The sequence below is a fragment of the Artibeus jamaicensis genome, unplaced genomic scaffold, assembly GCF_021234435.1.
Source record: "Artibeus jamaicensis isolate MK-2021 breed Jamaican fruit bat unplaced genomic scaffold, CSHL_Jam_final scaffold_369, whole genome shotgun sequence".
In the NCBI taxonomy this organism is placed as follows: domain Eukaryota; kingdom Metazoa; phylum Chordata; class Mammalia; order Chiroptera; family Phyllostomidae; genus Artibeus; species Artibeus jamaicensis.
Genome location: NW_026522042.1, coordinates 40134467 through 40156333, shown reverse-complemented (window position 1 = coordinate 40156333; position 21867 = coordinate 40134467). Strand labels below are relative to the sequence as shown.

General features: G+C 40.3%; 1 protein-coding gene across 1 annotated transcript in view; it reads right to left on the bottom strand.

Moving 5' to 3' along the window:
- The window catches only part of NLN (neurolysin), an 81713-nt gene that overhangs the window by 50786 nt on the left and 9060 nt on the right, over positions 1 to 21867 (bottom strand). Inside the window, exon 2 of the mRNA XM_037150768.2 lies at positions 1497 to 1756. Coding sequence (XP_037006663.2) covers positions 1497 to 1756 — 260 coding nt within the window. The remainder of the gene's footprint in view (positions 1 to 1496; positions 1757 to 21867) is intronic.

Below are 21867 nucleotides of genomic sequence, written 5' to 3'. Positions count from 1 at the left end.
CAGTACCTGGCACTGGACAAGTGGGGTTTTAACAGTTCTTGCTGGAGGCAGAATGATCTCTGAGAACATACACAGATAAGAGAAAGTTAGTCTTTAAAAGTCTATCCTTAGGATGATTAACCCAGAAAGATAAATTTATAGGAGAGTAAGAACAAACATCACAAAACTAAAAGTACGTTTAAAAGCTGTATTATTGGGGAAAAAGATAATTCTTTAAAAAATATTTTGTTGTTTTTCCCCACTGATTTTTCATATTGGTGAATGTAGATGTTACCAGGCTGGCACAGCATCTTGGCCACCAGTGCTGGAGAAGTGAGTATCTGAACCAGGGCAGACAATGCCTGGGTCGGGGATGCACATGAAATTGCATACTGGGAAAGCTCTACTGCATGGGAACGGGCCCCGTCCCTGTTGACTCTGACGAACAAAACCAATCACAGTCTTTTTATTAAGAGTTTAAAGTCAGGACTTGTAGCAAGATTTAGTGGACATTAATGAGAGTGATGCAGTGGTAGTTGAGTCAGAGACTGAAAGGGAAGCAGAGGTCAGGAAAAGTAGTCAAGTCCCCATTATGGCAGGAGGTAGGGGAGGGAGCTCTTGGTGTTGAGGGGTCAGAGAGGGCAAAGCGATGACCAGGTCTCTAGGGCAGTGGTAGAGTCTGAACAACCTTCCAAATTCCAGAAGACATACTAGGGTTAATGATATCCAGAAAGACATATAGTATTATGTTCTTATGAAGCCTGGACACACAGCCAAGGTTGTTCAGTCATAAATGCCCTATAAAATATATCTGGCTCCCAGAGGTAACTATGAGAATCTTCATTTCTTAAAACCCAGAGTCTAATACACATATAATGAAAATAATATACTTTTAGTGTAGGAAAAATGGGAAATAAAGTTTAAAGAGAAAAAATTTAAAAATCAACTGTAAACCCACCGTCCAAATATTAACAATTACTAATATGTAGGTTATTAAATTATTAAAATTTCTTTCTAGTTTTCCTTCTATGTCCTTTTTTCTATGCCATTAAATCCTGCTTCTAAACATGATTTTAATGGCCATACAGTGTTACAGGGGTGAATGTATTATAATTTATTTTGTCATTCTATTAGTTGATACTTATGGGTTGCTTCCAAGCTTTTGCTTATGATAGAGTACCTGTTTATACATAAATTTGTACATGATTTTTCCTGCATCTGATTATTTCTTAGATTAAATGCATAAATGGGAAATTACTAGGCCAGGGTTTGAACTTTTTAAAAGTTTTGGTATATAGACAATGCTGCCTAGAAAGCAGATGAAATGAGAGTATACACCTTCGCCAACATAATATAAAATATTAATCTTAGGTAATTCAATTCCAAGCAATTAATTAATCATTACGTAAAAATCAATGTCTTGTAAAACTGGAAAATGGACTGCCAACACAGAAAATGTAAAATTGTTCATGATGCCCACGTAATGAAATATCAATGTGTTTTTGCATCCTACTCACCTATGTACTTCACCTCTACGTCTGCCAGTGCCTGCAAACAGTTCTCGTAAGTCACTTCCTTAAGGTCAAGCATTCCAATAGCATCGTACACCTGTTTGGTCTGCGCAATGAGCTCCTCAGTTCTTGTCTGAATTTGCTCTGGGGAAAGATCCCACCTTAAAACATTCCTGCCAACCGCAGTATAGGAAGACATTGCCTGAAGAGAAGACATCATTTCTCTTCCTAAAGTCATTCTGAATAAAATCCTGCAACCACCAAGTCTAAAAAGAATCAGAAAAAGAATAAAAATTAGGCATTTTTATTTGGTCTAAAGTCAATATACAAACGGATATTATTTAATTAAATTTAAATTAAAGAAAACTTTTTAATAAAATTGAGTAAATTTCCTTCAGCTGAGCACGTATGCACAAAACTAAACACTCCCGTAAAAGCGTCAATGCAGGAATCTGACTCCTGGGGTTCTACAGGATTCCTGATAGGACCTGCCAACCATTTCTGGGCACTAATGTTGGTGTTATTTGAGGTGGCAGGCAAAATGCTTGCCTTCCAATGTGTTTGGGTAAGTTGCCAAGCAAGCCAAGGAGAGGCTGGATGATTAGGTGAGAAATGAGGGATTCTTGGTTAAACTGAATACTTCATTTGCCAAGCAAAAATCTTAACAAATCTCTTGGACCTTCAGGCACAAATTTGTTTTCCTTAAAAGTATGCATTTTTTTTCTAGCAAAATTTTGTTGAGGGTTATGTTACTGAGGAATGAACTGAGATGGGTATGTGGAACTTATTTATCGGCATACTGTACCAGAAATCTAAAGACCTGCAGAAGATGTAAAACCAACTCTTGTTACAACTTTTAAAATAATTAGGACATTATCAAAATGCGCATGAATCAAATTTAATGTAGTGTATGATGGGTGGACAGGCTGTCCATTGTACCATTTCTTTCTCGAATTTTCAGGCGTGGATAATGCAAGAACTCTGCAATATTAACAAATTGAATAAAAAGTAAACATATGAAAAAACTCAAGGCTGCTTTATTTTTTCTTGAATCTATTTCATTATAGATTTAATGAAATTTGTATGTTCCAAACATTAAAATATTCATGTAATTAAATAATAAAAAAATAAAACTAGGTGTCAAATACATACTAATTGTCCTTGATAAGTTACTCAAGTAATTTTTCTTATGTAAATGTTTTTCTTGTGCTGATGTCCATCTACTTTGTATACAGACTCAAAAATTTGGGGGATTCAACAAGGAAACATTCAAAAATTTTTATGTTGAACACCAACTAATTTTTTAACAAAATTTCATGTAAATCAACAATAGAAGTTTGAATTTAAGACTTGCCATAGTAGTAAGACTTGCTAATTTAAGACTGTAGCAAGCCTTAAATTCAAACTTATAGCTTAAACTCTACTATAGCTATGATATTATTTGAAAAGAAAAAAATTAAGAAGAATGATACCAATCCTCTAAGCCCTCACACATGTTAATGATCAATGCCATGGGTGCCCCTATCCACAGATGTATGTGTTTGTGTGTATAGATCACTTTAGAGCTTACAAATAAGAATGTTATCATAGCAAACATTTGTTGTGTGTTTAGGCACTGTACTAAGTGCTTTCCATTTATTAACTCCACTCTCACAAAACTCCATGAGGCAGACACTATGGCTATTCTTATATCACCAAAGAGGAAACTAAAACACAGAGAAGTTAAGTAACTTGCCCGAGGTCGCATGTGGTAGGAGCCAGGATTAAAAGCCAGGTGTACGGATCCAGATCCCACACTCTTAACCACTATGCTAATAAACTTTATTCCTACTATTTTACAAGACCCCAAACAACCTTATGAGTTAGGTAAGACATTATTCCCTTTTAATAGATGATTCAGTTGAGGCTCAGGGAAGCTAAGTGACTTGTTTAAGGTCATTTACTCAGCAAATACTCTGTGTTTATGAGCATGTACTGTGCCTGGTCACCGTGACAGGTACCGAGAATAAAAAGGCAAATTGACTGGGACCCACTATTATAATACAGTAGAGAAGACAAACTGATATACAGGCAATCACACTATATTGAGATGAGTGCTATGATAGGGGTCAGCAGAGCAAACTCTGAAAGACCACAAAGGAAACTTTTCTAGGAAGAGTTTCTGTCAGGAGAAAGGGGCAAGCCAAAATCTGGACAATGTGCTATCCAAAGGCCAAAGGCTGCAAAGAGAGAGAAGTCTAAAAAGGTAAGTAAGAAGTACTGAATGCAGAGCCTTGGCAATCACTAAAAAGTTCAACCTTATTTTGAAGGCAACAAGAGCCATCAAAGTGTTTCAATCAGGTGAGAGATGAAATAAAATAAGAATTTTAGAGAAATCATTCAAATTATAGTGAGTTGAAAGGTTTGAAAGAGAAGCCATTCTAGAGGGAAGCTATTAACTGTATTTGGAGCATAAGATTATGGTACATTGAGCTAAAAATGGAGGAAATTGGGGTGATTTAATAGATATTCAGGAAGCAGAATTGGTACTGAATTGATGTGCGGGTGAGATGAGAGTCAGAGGATGTCCAGATTTCTGTCTTGGACGTGGACTAACAGATGATGCGGCCAGTACTAAAACCAGGAACTCAGAAAGGGGAAGAGGAAGCTCTTTGTGGGTAAAAAAGAGAAATTCAACATTGGACATGTCAAGTGGTTGTGGCCCATGTAAGTGGAATTTGTTAATATTAAATGGTAATTGAAGTTAGAGGGGTGGTTGAACCGGCCCAAGGAGTTTGTAGAGTGAGAAGAGAATAACAACTGAGCTGTAACTGTAGTTTAATCACTGAAGTAGAAGGAAAACCAAGACAGGCTGGGTTGAGGAAGTTCTGAAAAGCAAGCACTAAAAAAAACAGAGAGAGTGAATAACAGCACCGAATGTACAAATAAAGAAAGATGGGCCCTGGCTGGTGTAGCTCAGTGGATTGAGCACAGGCCTGCGAACCAAAGGATCGCAGTTTAATTCCCAGTCAGGGCACATGCCTGAGTTGCAGGCCAGTTCCCAGCAGGGGATGCACAAGAGGCAACCACACATTGATATTTCTCTCCCCCTCCTTCCCTTCCCCTCTAGAGATGGATAAATAGAATCTTCAAAAAAAGAAAAAGAAGATGGAGGTTTAGGTGGATGTGCCGTGCCTCCTCACACAACCAAGTTTAGGGACAACTAAATATTAGCATCAGAAAACACAACCAGAACACGGAAAACTGAACTTTTCGGAAGTCCGCTAACAACAAATTCTTCAGCCCAACTGGTAAGGGGCGAAACCGGCGTCTGGTGAGGAGCTGCAAGGGAGGGCTGGTCGGACCCGGGCGCGGAATCCAGACGCGCGAATCCAGACGCACGGGTTCCAAACCCAGGATTGGACCTAGTGAGCGACCGAGCGGCCCACCGGGTGAGCGACTGCAGAGGAGACAGTGGGGAGGCGGTGCAGCGAGTTAACTGCGGTTGCCTAATTGCGCGCGAGCGAGGGAGTGGGCGGTTGGACCGGCCACAGCGGTGATAGAGGGCGCCGCCATTTCCCCGCTCTGACCACGCCCCCACATACAGCGTCACAACCCAGGGACCTGGGAGTCCAAGGCGCAGTTTCTCACATTTAAAGGGCCAGAACAGACCAAAAATGTCGCAGGGAGACCTCAAAGCCCCAGAGATAAATCTAAGGGACGAAGAAATAGCAAAACTCTCAGACGCACAGTTTAAAACACTGGTCATCAGCTTCCTCACAGATCTGGTTGATTATAGCCACAAATTAGAGAAACATATGAAGGCTAAATTAAGGGAAATGAATGGAATTCCACAGGAAACCCATAGAGATGAAAAGGAAACTGGGACTCAAATCAATGGAGTGGACCAGAAGAAACCAAATAATGGCCAAACAGAAAAGAGTCAAGGAGCAAGAATTCAAAGAAATGAGGAGAGTCTAAGGAACCTCCAGGACATCTTTAAACGCTCCAATATCCGAATTATAGGGGTACCAGAAGGGGGGAAAGACACAACCACCAGTGGAAAAACTATTTGAACAAATAATAAAAGAAAATTTCCCCCAATCTGGCAAAGGAAATAGACTTCCAAGAAATCCAAGAAGCCCAGAGAGTACCAAAAAAGTTGGACTCAAGAAGAAACACACCAAGGCATATCATAATTACATTAGCCAAAATTAAAATGAAGGAGAGAATCCTAGAAGCAGCAAGAGCTAAGGGGACAATCACCTACAAAGGAGTCCCCATCAGACTGTCAGCAGATTTCTCAAAAGAGACCTTACAGGCAAGAAGGGGCTGGAAAGAAATATTCCAAATCATGAAATCTAAAGACCTACAACCAAGATTGCTCTATCCAGCAAAACTTTCATTTAGAATGGAAGGACAGATAAGGTGCTTCTCAGATAAGACCAAATTCAAGGAGTTCATCATCACCAAGCCCTTATTATATGAAATGTTAAAGGGACTTATCTAAGAAAAAGAAGTTAAAGAAACATGAACAGTGAAAGAACAACAAGCTCACAGTTATTAACAACCACACCTAAAACGAAAGCAAACTAAAAGAACAGCTAGATCAGGAGTGGAAATATAGAAATGAAGATCTCAAGGAGGGTTAGCAACAGGGGAGTGGGAGGAGGAGAGGGGGGGAGAAGGTACAGAAAATAAGTAGCATAGACAGTAGATAGAAAATAGATGGGGGGGCAAGAATAGCATGGGAAATATAGAACCTAAAGGACTTGAGACACATGGACATAAACTAAAGGGGGGTAATGGTGGGGTTGGGGGGCAGGGTGGAGGGGAATGAAGGGGGGAATAGAACAACTGTAACAGCATAATCAATTAAAAAAAATAAATTAATTTAAAAATAAAAAAAGAAAAATAAAAAAAAAAGAAAAAGAAAAGAAAGATGAAAGAGTATCTGTTGAACTGAATGATAGGAATGTCATAGATGACTTTGGCAAGACCAGTGTCAGTGGGGTCGTAGGGGTGAAGGTCAGAGTACTACGACTGAGGGCTACGAAGAAGGTGGGAACAGGAGAGAGTTCTCTATAGAGTTGGCTGTGAAAACAAGGAGAGCTAACTAAGCGTGCAGCTAGAAGTGGCTGAGGCAACAGAGGGATGCATTTCTAAGATGGGAGACACCTAGATACTGATGGTCTTAATTGTCTACATTAACTGATGTCTCTAATGGGACATATACTGGTTAATGGCAGACTACTTTCTAATATATTTTCACATTTTTCCTCAACCAGTTGAGGTACAAATTCACAAAGGGATCCAAAACCTGCTTATGACTATTATTCTTGTTTTCATGTGATTTAAATATTTAACTGATTAAATGTATGCAAAAAGAATGATTTGTTGTTTAGCTACACTGTTTTAGAAATTCTTTTTAATAGTGACTACAAAGCCAACCTGAAAAAAACCTCTGCTGTAATAGAAGTTTAAGAAAAGAAATGTGATGATTTGGAAGACTTCTGATTCAGATTAATTATGTGCGTCTTTAGGTGTGTTCCACTTAAAAAAACTAAAAGTGGAAATAAAAAGTGGTACATTTTAGGTGTATTTTATGCAAGGACAGTGAGGAACTGCAATCAAGTGACTCATACTGGTCAAAAAGGCCTTCATTTTGCAACAAAATATTTGGAAATAAGTATATATTTATGTTTTGTTTGAATAGTTTAAGCAATTTATCATTTTTCATGATTCCACTTGAAAGTAATTTGCTCACTTTAGCAGTAAATGACACACAGAGACAGAAAGGTCCCGATGGAGGTAGGGACAAATGGCATCTAAAGCATGGGCAGAGCAATTTGCTTCAGATGGAAGGAAAGACTACAGCCTCAGTAACATCAATAAAACAGGCAAAATACGAGTAGTTGGGTTACAGTAAAAATGTGATGTGTTTGGATTTAAGAATTCAAAGGCTAAGCAGTCTGACAAAAGCTGGATATTTTCTTGGAGGGGATGGTTGACATAAATGAACTGGAGAGTGCAAAGAGCCAACAACCTAGTACTAGATATACTGTCTACACGAACATTGGAGTCCACGGCTTGACAGGTGGGCCTAGGAGAAGGGAAGAGGGAACCAGGAGCCAAAGTCTTCAAAGAATAGAAGGGGCTGCCCAGGTGGTTGGGAGAGGACGTTGTGGGCAGGGTATAGAAGGGTAAAACCAGACTGGGAGCCTTGGGAGGTATTTTTACACAAGATGAAGAAGTGTTGGCCTGCGAGGATAGCTGGGGGCAAGGTAGGAGATGTGGATCTTTCCTTCTAACTTTGCAGTATTTAGTAGATGGGTGTAGGGGAAGTGTTTTCCTCAGGGCTGAGTGGATTTCAGTAAAGGTTAAAAGGAGAAGAGACAATCCAGAGTATGAAAAAGTAGAGGAGTTTGTTTATTATGGGACAAGGGTTGCAGAAGTGACAAGGGAGGAGTCGAAGAGCATAGCGGATAGCTGAACCTGTACTGATGGTCCAGGCGTTCACTGCTTCCCCTTGCCAGTTAATTACACATGCATTTTCTTCCCAGTTCCCATGCATCACCCACACAGTCCATGATCTTTAAAGGGGGCTGCCCCTACCTCAGAACCCCTGTGAGAGAAAGGGGGTCTTACTTCTACTGAAACTGAGCAAGTTGGTGTCCTTGAGTGCAGCTGGTATGTACCTTACGAGAAAAAAGTGGAAGCTGATTTATGATGAAATAAATATTGTGAAGGAAAAATAAAGGAAGGAAACCAGATATTTACTGACATCACTGGGCTCCTACCCTAGATCAGCTAATCCTGAAGCCTGACCCAGAGCCAGACTTTCCAGTTGTGTGAGTCTACTGTTTAAGCCGGTCTGAATGTGCTTTTGTTATTTGCCGCATACGGGACCCTGACTGATAAAGGAATCAAAACTGATAAAGGAATGAGTACAGAAAAGAGTATAAAGGTCAGAACACAAGAAATGATGAGTGACTAAAAGGCCCTATAGGGTTGATGGTGGCTTAAAACAGCAGAGATGTGAAATTCAATGTGTGGAGCTGGCTGAAAATTCCCCAAATAATTATTCCCACAATTCTTCATAGATACAGAGAATTAAGGCCTTGAAGGCATCAGCCATGACCATGACTGACCAGGCTTTCAAGGAAGTTCTAGTACAGGTGACCCGGCTGGCCATGGGGTTACTGAGGCAATGAATAGCAAGTGGAGGACTAATGACTAAAACTTAGGACCTCTGCATTTTAATACCCTGCTCTCTTTGCCAGTCCTCTTAGTACAAACCAATCATAACAGTGGAAAATTATAATGGTAGGAAACCATAACCCACCCTACCATTCTTCTGTCATAGTTTCTCAAAGTGCTGAATAATATGTGGCTTGTAGAGGAATAGTATTTTGTATAAGAATCCTAGGAACTAAGCTCAAAAGACACAGACTGCAACCTTTGAGCATCCCAGTTCTGGGAAATTTGCTGACCTTCAACTACAGATCCAGGATGACGTGAAGCCAGGATGACCCACACCGGCCCATCACAGTTGGAATGCACTGTGCTCGTCTGCACGTAGAGCTTTCCAACCCCCTCCCTTGATCTCTTTGTTCTGTTCCCCTCTCCCTCCTCATAAAAGCCTCTGCCTCCACTGAGAGGTACAGATGGGCTTTGAGATGTGAGTTCCCCATCATCCAGGAGATGGGCTTTCAGACATGAGTCCCCCTTCTTCCAGATGGCCAGCATCTAAAAATAAACCACTTTCCTTTACATCAGCACCTGCCTCTTGAGTATTGGCTTCCATAGCAGCAGGCAGCTGGACCCGCTTTTGGTTATGTTGTAATGGACGCATTTTCTTTATTGTTAAACAGCTTTGAAAGAAAACTACTCCAAACATTTCACTGATAAGATGACCTCCATTGGTTTTCATTTATTTCCTAACACTTTTCAAAAGGTCGAGTGTTTGGTCACAGTACAATCTGATTTTTACTCAGGTACGCTGATGGAGATGCCAGCACCTGCACCGTGACTATACAGATATGCCCACGACCACCGCAGCTTCTACTGCAATGAATGAAAAGCCATCCCTTCCTCAAAGTAGTATTATTCCCCAAGTGTAGAACGGGTGAAGAGAAAGTCGCAGAAGCTAGAAATCATGATTTCATGGGTCAACAGAACACACTAAATTTTTTGTTATCCTTTGTCCTAATTTCCTTCAGGATTGATAATTCTTGTTACCAAAGAAAAGAAAAGGAATGGAGACAGAAGGATCCCCTTATACTTCCAACTAAAACATACTGATCTACTGAGAACTTTTCTCTATGCCTCGTCTCTGCTCTTCCTCTTCCATCATCATTTTGCTCAGCATCCCTCCTGCTCCCTTGTTACAATTTCAAGGCCATCCGATGCTGTGAATGTTGGTACACTTCTCTCATCTTCCTCTTCAGTGACTCAGTACCTGGGTGGGAAACCAGTGAGGGTACCTGTAGTCATTCTGGCAACTGTGCTTGTCCCCGTAAGAATCTAGTGAAGAGTTTTTTAATTGACTTTTTGCAACTGAGAGTTATAAAAGTTGAAAGCAGGCAACAGAGTGTGATCCTGTCTTTTTCTACAGGGGTTATTATGTACATCTGAGAGTTAAAAATCTAATTAAATCTGAGATTTTTACAGTCTAATTAAACACTAGTTTTTTTCCTACAAACTTCTAAATTCTTTACTAATTCTGTGCCAACCATGCCTTGTTCAGTGTCTTCTGTCTTTAAAGTATTTTCTACACACAACTCTGAAATTTCTAACTACACTGAAATTGATAGGAAGATGCCTTTGTTACACAGTGATCTCCTGTATCCAACAAACAAATGAAGTACTTAGACAAAGACAGGAAGTGGCACAGATGTTGGCAGAGGTCACCAGGTTGGACAATTTCATTTGGACAATGAGCACGCCACAGCTCTTTTGAGTTGACTGTTGTCTTAAAATTTCTGCAAAGCATTTTATGGAATGTACTTTCAGAAGCATTCTGACTCAATGGCTTCATTTTCCTTTTGAAGCATAAAGGCCTCCACTTCCTCACATCAAGGGTCCTTTGACCCTTCCAGTTCTCCAGATGTGAGCTCCTATCACCCTTTGCAGGTGCCATTCCCTTTAGACATTTAAACTACTGTCATTCTCCTGTTCTAAGGGCTTGTCTTGTATTCTACGTTACACTAGGACTTTCTCCAGCATCATACCTATTGTACATCTCTTTCGTCACACCCCCAGCCTGAACTCACTGAACACTGCAGAGCACAGAATAAGTAGATGCTCATTATTTATCTGAAATGAGATGGGACTGATGTGGCTAAAACATTACAGCAACACCATTTTCTTTCATCATCACAAGTAAACATCCATTCAGGGAAATGTGTTTTTTATCAGAGCCCAGACTCAAGTGACACTCCATTATGTCAAATGTCAGAACTTCTACATCTTATCCCAAAATTTTCAGTGTATCCAGCCGCTCATCCTTTCCCTGTAGTGTTACTGTGTTGTAGCACATGCCCCTTCCTGTAGCACAGGAAATGCAGGGCATTTCCGACATTTGCCCCGAGTCTTCAAAAGTACTTGGTAAATATTCCTAGTGTTTACTTTAGAACTCATATTTCTTTACAAGCTGCTATCGAGGGCTGCATTTCATTAACGCCCCCAGACTGTAATCCTGTATGTTTATTTTAATTATTTCTCTTTTTCTCTTTCATCAGAACCATTGCCTTCTAATCCTGATTCCTACTGTTCATAAAGTTGTTTTTTGCAATTCATGATTCAACTAAGGCACCCTTCTCCTTACAATTTATCAGGCCGTAGCTAAAGTCCAGGCTCCTTTCATCAGAGCAGAGAGGCCCTTTCATTTCATATTTCCCCTGTGCCAAAGCCCAGCCATGCACCTCCCCAAGGCTTACCTTTTCCTTTAGGCATGCAGCCCATTTCTACCTTAAAGCCTTCGGCCAAATAGCTCTTTATCTGCTACATCTGTGCTGTTCAATATAGCAACCACAAGTGGTTATTTACATTTAAATTAAGTAAGAGTACATAAACTAAAAAATTCAGATCTCAGCTGCACTAGGCACATTTCAAATGCTCCACAGTCACTGTGGCAGTGCTACTGATGTGGCTGTGCAGCACACATCAGGAGCACTTTCATCCTGCAGAGAGTCCTCACGGAGCTGCAGTAGGCAATCTCATTGCAGGAACGAGATGTACCCCTGTCCCCTCCCATGGGTGTCCTTTCTCTTTTCCACTCTTAAAGCAGCTCCCGGGGGTCTTCTTTGGAGGGAAGAAAGAACAGAAAGTGAGGAAAGGAGAAGTTACTGAGTCGTTCCTGTGGGCCAGGCAGTGTAAAAACATTCATTTAATCCTAACGACACTGAGAGACACATATGACTAAGCACTCCTTTCAAGAGCCACAGTGCAGTGGAAAGACTCAGTTCTCTCTACAAGAACAGGGCTTAATGTACTAACAACACGATTTATAAAAGTGGTTCTTCTCTAAGACTGTTTAAATTTCACCAATCCTTATTTTAAATAATGCAGAGTTAATCTTATTTATTAGCTGTGCTAACCAAGTTACAAAATTTTACCTAAAGGTTCCTGGTTCTAGACCCTCAACATATCAAACATTTGTGAACTTAACTGTTTTCTCTGTTGGGAGTATGCTTTCACATTGCACATTCCTGCCACAGTCCCAAACAGTAAAGCATCTCTGATGGGGCAACCCCTCCCATACACTTAGTCTCTCACTGGACAGTCAAACTTCCTTTCATCCTCAACCTCTTCTTGGAGCACTGTCTTTTCTACTTCATTGCAGCTGAGACCTACATCCCTGCAGAATGCAACACCTCCCTCATCAAGTACGCCTATTTTCTCAGTCTCCTCCTGCTACTGGGCTCTTGGGTGGAGCGAACTTTCCCCTTGATCCCCACTGCAGCATCCAAACCATGACTGCAACACCACTGGACTGCTCTGAGGCTGCTGCCTCCTGCTGCATCACTGGCTACTGTCTGCTGACCTCTTTGCCATTCCCTCACGCTTATCAAAAACGTGGCTCTACAGGCCTTTCCCAACATGGAAAGCTCCAAAAATCACCCTGGGGAGACTCTAGAAGGGTAGATGGATGAGCTACACCTCTCCCTTAACTTCAGTTTCTTGACCTACTTCACTCCAAGAATCTTTATGTTCTTTTTATCACCCACTCAGAGATGCTCTTCAGAGAAGGTAAATTCTGATACTCTACTCTCTGACCATGAACTTCTGTCTTCTCAGCTTCCCCTTCTCTACACTTATGATTCTTATTATTCTAGCTCCTTCAGACCTCCAGGCCTCTAATGCCTCTATTTCCTCACTCCAACGGGCTTCTTCTGGCACTCTGCTCAGGCCTGGGTGGTCCCTATGCTTTAGAGAGCCCCACTTTGGCCCTCCTGCCACTGCACTCCCCTCGAGAGCTAAGGGGAGGTAACCATGCAGAGCCCAAAGCCACACCCCATCTCCTCCACACGGTTAGGCTCTGAGGAGTCAGGACTCCTAAATTCCTGTTCAAATGGCTCCCAGAGCCTATGTGGGCCTCTTCCTCGGGTCAGCCCCCGAGGGTGAAGCTCACCACTGGTGTATACACCACTTGGGAGTGTGGTTAGAGCTTGGACTTACAGGTGGGGGTACCCAGGAATCGGCGAGGCCCCTCCTGGTACAGAAGGGGCCAGGGAAATCTTCCAATTGTCCCGTTGTCCAGGTTACTCAAATGTCATAAGTGAGCCTCATCTATCAGTTCAACAGTCCTTCAATAAAACCATAATTGCTCCTAGGCCTTCTGCTATATCCACCTTAAAAACCTAAGCCCAGGACTATGTTAACCAGCCACCTTCCTTATTCTTATATTCAGGTCACCAGATAGGCCTATGGGTTTTAATGCTATTAAATCATAGTCTCTAATTTGAGCTAGACTATCAAGGCTTCGGACGAATCCATCCAGGAAGTCCTGCGACCTCCTCCCCCCATTTCCCATAGCAATTATTTCAAACCATAACCAGCTCCAAAACTTCCCTTCTCGCTGTCACTAGCTCATCTTGCTGCCTACATCATTAAAGCCATCAGACAGAAATTCCCTCGACTTCCCCCATAAACACAGCTATTTCTATAGCATCCATCCTTCCCATTTTACCCCTAACTAAGAGCTTCCTGTCTTACCAAAGCCAGTTTCTCTTTCTGCCCTTGGGTCTTATCTGATCTCTTCCAGGACATCGCACTGTGAAATATTATCTCTTTTAGTAGAATCATAAATGTCTCTTTCATACTGCCTCTTTATACACATATACATGCCTGAGTGCTTAAGTTACTTTATCTAAATAAAACAAAAACTTCCTTGGTCCTGGGTCACTTATTAGAAACCTTCTCTCTTTCTCCCCTTCCCTTCACCCCCAACATTTCTGAGAGTGGTCAGGCCAGCCTGGCCATGTCCTCATCTCTCTTCTAATGTTGCCTTTTTTGTTTTTGTTTTTCTATTTTTCTAATTTTTCTTTCTTAACTCTCTTTTACTCTCCAGCCTACGTCAGTCTGGGTTTTATTATGCCACACTAATAAAAGAATGAAACTGCTCTCAGCAGGGTCCCTAATGGTTTTACTCAGTCCAACTGACAGTCTTCAGGACTAGTCTACATTCACTTTTTGTGATATTTGACAGTGTTGTCACTCCTTCTTTCTGGGAACTTTTCCCTTCCGTAGTATCTGTGATACTGTTTATTCTTCTCATCCTATGTTTGTGGCTGCAGCTTCACAATTTATTGCCTTTCTTTAATTTTTTTTAAATTTATTTTTTTATTAATTATGCCATTATAGCTGTTCTATTTCCCCCTTCATTCCCCTCCACCCTGCACACCCCTTCCCCACCGTTCCCCCCCTTTAGTTCATGAACACGTATCTCAAGTTCTTTAGATTCTGTATTTCCCCTATTATTCTTACCCTCCCCCTATCTATTTTCTGTCTACTGTCTATGCTACTTATTTTCTGTACCTTCTCCCCCCTTCTCCTCCTCCCACTCCCATGTTGCTAACCCTCCTTAAGATCTTCATTTCTATGTTTCCACTCCTGATCTAGCTGTCCTCTTAGTTTGCTTTTGTTGTAGGTGTGGTTGTTAATAACTGTGAGTTTGCTGTCCTTTCACTGTTCATGTTTTTTTAACTTCTTTTTCTCAGATAAGTCCCTTTAACATTTCATATAATAAGGGTTCTTATAATCCCTTGGCATTTCTCAGTATTCAGTTCTGTGCCCTCTTTTCTTCTCTTCATTTTGTGCATTCTTCCTGGGGTATTTGGGTTCACTTGTGTGGCTACACAGGCTACCCATAGCTAAAGACCCAAATCTGCATCTCTAGCCCAAATCTCCTGAGTTTTAGACCCCTATATTTAAAACATACTGGATAGATCCACTTGGATGTCAATGGTCACCTCAAATCCAGTACATCTAAAATTACACTGACCATGTTCCTTACCCCTCAGAACAAAACCTGTCCTTTTCTTGTATTCCTTATCTGAGTGAAGATCACCAATGCACATTTGGTTGCCCAAGTCAAAAAAATGCAGGCTTCCTGGATGCCTTCCAATCCATTCTCCACACAGCTCGCAGGGTAATCTTCCTAAAATGTCAATCTGATCATGGCACACCCCTTCAGTGCCAGGGTTCAGGATCAAGTTCTGACTCCACTGACTTCAGGATCAAGTTCAAGTTACTTAACATACAAGGCCCTTCTGGACCTGCCCCTGTTTCTCTGGCTTTCTCAATGCCACCCCTTTGCCCCCAAATCTGTGCTTTAGGCACAATGAGCTACTTCTACATCTCCCTGCAATTTTTAAACTCTCTTGAGACTTTTGCACTGTTTTTCCCTTTGCCTGGAACACCTTTCCTCTCCCTTACCTGAGGAACAGTATTCATCTCTCATTTATCTTTCAGATCTTGGCTCAGATTTTATTTTCTCCAGGAAGCATTCTTAACTACCTCCAGCTGGCTTAGGAATGCTTCCTCTGCTGTGCTCTTACACGTACACTGACCAAAGCATTTATCCTGCTGAAGAGTATTCACGTATTTTATTTGGCTGTGTCTCCAATGAGCAGAGACTGGGTTTTAGTGATATTTGGAGACCCTGAACATAAAAGTTATGGTACATATATATTTTAACTATGACAAGGTTACAAAAAATTCCACTTAAGGCTATTTGTTTAATACTTTTCTCCTATTATTTTCATGCCCACTATACACGTAGTTTCAACAGAGAATGCTTAGCTTCCAGGGAACCTTATATAAAGCCCTATTCTAAAATGAGGGAGGATGATGCAGACTGGATGTAATGGTGTATATTGGACACGCAAGCATCCTGAATGCTGCTAATAATTTTTCTTCTGAATGGATTGCTGCATTGGGAAATCAGATTCAGGAATATACCTAACAGTTACTGAGCCTTTCGGTTTGGATACTTATTATACCCTAACAATAATAAACACCTGGTATTGGAGTTGGTGTTCCATACAACAGATTTTTCATTTAATAGTTAAAAAAGATATTTTATTTATTTATCTTTAGAGAAAGGGGAAGGGAGGGAGAAAGACAGGGAGAGAAACATCGATGTGAGAGAGAAACACTGATCAGTTGCCTCTCAACCATACCCCGAGCACCCCGACTGGGAAACTGAACCCACAACCCAGGCATGTGCCCTGACTGGGAATTGAACCGGCAACCTTTGGCTTTGCAGAATGATGCCCAATCAACTGAGCCACATGGGTCAGGGCTCATTTAGGAATCTTGTAGTTTGGCTTAGGATCAGATTGTTTTGTGAAAAGAATGTTCCAGAATGAAATGCCCTAGAATAAATCAACTTTTAGCAATTAGCCAAAACTGTTACTTTTGATATTCTTGAATTGAGTCAATGTCCAGAAAGGTCATTTTAGCTTGGTTTCTGAGTTTCTAGGAAATATAATGAAATATATATAGATGTATTTATATCTCTATCCATTCCCACCTTCTTTCTCTTAAAGAAAGATGTGTTGGAAGCAACCTAAGTGTCCATTAATAGGCGACTAGATAAAAAGGTGGTGGGTATCTACATCTATATGTACACACACACACATACACACACACACACACACACACAGGAATATTACTCAGCCATAAACAAGAATGAAATCTTGCTATTTGCAACGACATGGATAAACCTAGAGGGTGTTATGCTAAATGAAGTAAGTCAGAAAGAACAAGACAAATACCATATGATTTCTCTTATATGTGGAATCTAAAAAAATAAAATAAGTGAGCAAGCAAAGCAGAAACAAACTCAGAGATACAGAAAAACTAATGGTTGCCAGATGGGAGAGGGGGTGGGTGCTGGGTGGAAAAGGTGAAGGGATTGAGAAGTACAGGTTGACAGTGATAAAAACAGACATGGGATGTAAAACACAGCACAGGGAACCTAGTCAATATTGTAGTAACTTTGTATGATGCCCACTGGGTACTAGACTTATTGTGGGGGGTAGCAAGGAATCACCTCATAAGTTACATAAGTAAACATCTAATCGCCATGCTGTACATCTGAAACTAATATAATATCGAATGTCTACTATAATGAAAGCTTTTTTAAAAATTCAAAAAAAGAAAGATGTTTCCCCAGACTACAGTCTTTTAGCTTTTTCATACTGCAAATTTCCCACTTTCTGCCTCCATTTCCTTGCCTATCACTAATTCTTCCACGTTATTCCACTAAAAGTGCTCTAGAAAAGATCACATTTCCTCTTTCCTAGTCCTCTTCTAGTCCTTTCCTATGTCTTCTCAGTGTCTTTTGTAAGCTTCTCTTCCTGTGCCCATTCAAACAAGCTGGGTGTCCATGATTCCATCTAGATCGCCAGCTGAAGCCCCAGACCCACAGACATCTCAAAGGCAGCACATTTGAACTTGATCTTTCTCACAAATTCCCAGTCTGTTTATCACTCTTCATCTAGAATTCCAAGCTAGAAACTTGTCATACGTATGAGTGATTAGTATCATCATCACCCTTAATAGTTAGTGAGCATGTTATTGTGCTAGGCACTATATCAAGAGTTTATATACCTTTTCTTATTTATTTCTTATTTAACAAGCCAAGAGATAGGTATTAGAACGTAGTTCTACCAGGCACAGAGAAGTAAAGTAGCTTGCTCAAGGTCACACCACAAAGTGTGGAACTGGGTTTAAACTCAGGCCTGACTACAGAGCCCATATTCTTTACTTATACTCATGGTGCAACTGCATTCTAAAAAAAAGGAGAACTTCGCATTTCTCAGCAGTGCACCTCCCTGATCTTTCACCCTGCTTGTAATGGGGAGAAACGGAGGTAAATACAGCAGCTGGAGACTACATATTGACACTGCTTGTCTGGTTGTTATCTACACCACGCCCTACAGGGTTGCTGCCAAGGACTGTGACGGAGTGCCCCATGCTAGCTTTCATCCAGCTCTTTTTGAAAAACAGGCCACGTAGGCCCAGGCTGCTTTTAGTTACCCATTTTCAAAGAGTAAAACAACTCAAACTGGGGCAACCTGACGGCTACCCTCTGCGCCCAGAGCCCTTTAATTAACTAATCTTAGGTAAGCAGTGAGCTCCGTGAAAGGTGCACTCCTAGGAGCTGCAAAGGCTTTCTTAACGTGCCCAGGCAAACAAATATCCCACATTTCTTAGAGATAAGGTTCAGCTGAGGCATTCTAAGAAAACGCTATATACAGCAAGTGAGTTCTTTATCCCCTGGTGATTTCTCAGGTAAGAGGTATTGACTTGTTACCCTCACTTGTGGTCATGCCTACAATACAGATTATACTGTCTCCCCACCCCCTGCAAAAAAAAAGGCTCATTATAAAGGGATTTCCCATGAAGTCAATGAGTTGATTCAGTCATTCCCTCAGTAAATCTTTATCGAGGTTACAGAGATGAAGAAGACACAGTTACTGCCCTCAGGAGCTGTCTCTGAGAAGAGACAGACAGATTAGACTACCAGGCAGCAAACCCTGTAGGAATGAAGTGAAAAGGAATCTGGAGGACAGAGAAAGTAGCTCTGCTGGGGGCGGGGCGTGGTTTCTATATTTCCCAGTCTATACACACAACCTCGGAACTTGGTTCTCCTCTTTTCTATCCTTTGTATGAAATGTTATGATTAGTAATAGTAGTAGCAGTTAGTAAACAAACAGCTAATAGAACTGATCTAGAGTATCATGCTTTTATATTATTTCAACTAGAATTTGTGAGGGTCTTCTAAGGGTATGCCAGCAAATGTTACTCACATCGGCAACTTCTACATTCCTTCAGTTCAGTGTTTTAGGGTCTACATGTCAATTGCTTACTTGCTCTATACACTCTACTAAAAATTTTTTAAAATAAATGATACTCTTCCTGAAGACTGTTAGGTCTGTTTTTTTCTTAATTCGTAAGGAAAACAATATACGTTTATAAATTAAGCCCCTATATTGTACCTGGTACTCAGTAACTATTTTGTTGAATGAGTTAAAATCTGGATGAACACTGACAGCCAGCCATAGATTGGCTGGAGATACATTAGGAAGGCTGAAGGGTCTGCTCCCCTGGGTCAGGGGAAAAATGAAGAAGACATTCTCCTTTTATTTCCACTTGAGGACACAGTTGTGTCTTAGCCAGCTCTGTATTTCCTGGCAGATGTAGAAGAATGTGTCAGTGAGTAGCATATATGTTGTAACTGCTGAATCAATGAGAGTGAAAAATTTGAACTACTCTGCCCTAGAATGACAACTAAATTCAGGCCAAGACACCAAGTAAGTAAGTTGATCAAGTAATCAAGAGAAGGTGCTAACACAATAAAGTTGTTGAAGCAAAGTAATTACATAAGTGATATGTCATAAAAACACTTTGAGTCGTGGATGAATTATCCACTGAACACACCAGTGCACTCAGAGCAAAGTGCTGCCATTCGACTGCGCCTGCTTCCACCTGCTGGTTCAGGAGAGTAATTTTTCAGATCCGGCAGAAATTGTTCAGCTGCTCTAGGAAAAAATCTTTTTGAAAACAATGAACGTTCACAGTGCTCTCGCCCAGGTAACACAGTAAACTTCCCATAAAGAGTCCCTGACAAAAAATGGGCACCGTGAACTCAGCGACAAATATTTGGAGTCCAGAGTGGAACGAGCAAACACAGAGACATTCCAGCGGCCTTTATTCCGAGCAGCCTCCAGTGACTGATGAGGCCAAAAGCATTACCCATTTTCCTTCATGGTACAGTCCTTCTTTCTGTCCTTACAAAAGCAGCATTTAAAGTTGAAACTAAAATGACCATTGCAACTATAATGGCCTAAGCTTAGACTTACGTAGTAAAAATATACTATTTATGTTGGAAACTGTGCCACATACAACTTCAGTTGTGTACAACTTCTTCTATCAGGAAGGTTGAAAAGTAGAACCAATTATATTGTACAAAGGCTCCCTTGGGTTGAATAGTGATTTACTTTCAACTCTTTCTTAAAATGTTAGTAATCCGTTAAAGAAAGAGAGAGAAGGAAGTTTTACTTTAGATTTTGAAATGTAATGGAAATAACTTCTTGTTTCTAAATTTCATTATGATTAATTAAAAAGAGACTCTTCAAAGTCACCTTTTCCAAGACGTAGGAATAAAAAATGATAGAAAGAAACTGCTAAAGGACATATAAAGAACTGGATGACAGTAGAAATATTTGTAATATTTCTACTTAACAAATAGAACTTTTAGAAAAAGTTCATATTACAAGGTTCTAAAGAATGAAACCCCCCCCTCAGAATAGCCAAATCAATTTTCACCCAATTTTGTACATAGAACAAGTGGTTTAATCATTACAGGTTTTAAATACATTTATTATAAATGAATATGAAAAATTTCTCTTCTTACATCCTTTAGCTGGCCTCAGTAAACCCACCGAGACCACAGAGCATCAAAAGTCAAGCACTAGGTTGCAAATGAAATCAAGACTTCCTTAATAATTCATTAATAAGGGGCTTGCCCACATACAGGAGAAACCACAGCTCAAAAAAGACATTCCATTTTTACTTTTCACCAGGAGGCTGAACAAATTGCTTCTGGCAGATTTAATTGGTGTTTGGGGTGTACTTTTCAGAACTGAAATCCTCAGTAAATTACTCATGAGAGAGACATCTCTCCTCAGTACATTATTCAACACTTAGAATTTTTTTGAGGGGGGATTCATTTCCATGTGGGTATTTTATTGAGTGAATGATAATGCCTAATCCTACTCCTAAGTCTAGCTAATTATCTGTTTCCTTAAAAAGAAAGACTGGCTCAATCACTAACAAGTATTGATTGTTTTTACACGTGACAATGGCACTGTGATTATGTATTTCTGGAAGAAAAAACAATCTCTTAGTGCTTTGTACTGAAATACTTATGATTAATATAATGCTGGGCATATGTCTCAAAATAATTAGAAGAAGGGACATAAAAGACTGGTTGTAAGCTAATAATTTTGAGGGTTGGTGATGGGGAGCTTCATTATACTAACTTCTTGACTTTTGATTATGATTGAAAATGTACATAATAAAAAGTAAAAAAATTAGTAACTGTTTATGTACTTAGCTTTAGTTGCTATTCTAAACTCAGACATGTGGTCTGAAAAACATATAAAACTCAACATTAAAACAACACACACGCTGACAAGCATATTAAAATGGATAATAAATGTAGCAAACCCCCAGAGGAAATTTGCTCACAGGTAAGAATATTCTGACCAGTAATTGAAGATTCATAAACTCATAGTTGGAAGGGGCTTTAGAAATCAGCTAATTGAAATCTTTTAATTTAAGTTGCAGCCCAGTGATGTTAAGTCATGAGTAACTAACTGCAATGACTTTATGCAATAAAGTCAAATGCTATAATCCTATGCTTAAGCATTTGACTTTATTGAGATATAGTGAATGTTGCGTTACAAATGGATTATTAGGGAAGATGCAAGTGATACTCCTCTCTAGTGTACCTGAAAGTTGAGACTGACGACTTTGAGCATAGCTATCAGATGGCCCTCATGCCACTTCCTCTAGTTATGGGAGCCTCTCTCTCTGCTACTTGGCCACTGCCAACCATTGCTACCACCACTATCAGTAATAATGCCAAGGTCAAACATTTCCATAACAGGCCCTGTTCTAAGTGATTTGCATATACTGACTCATTGAATCCTTCCAACAACACTATGGCATAAACTCTATTATTATCCTCATTTTTAGGGAGGATGACACTGAGGCACAGAGAGAGTAAATTACGTACCCAAAATCACACACGTAGTCATGAGTAATAAGTCTTGCTCCAGAGTTAAGGCTGTCAAATACCGTATGTAGCACATCACCA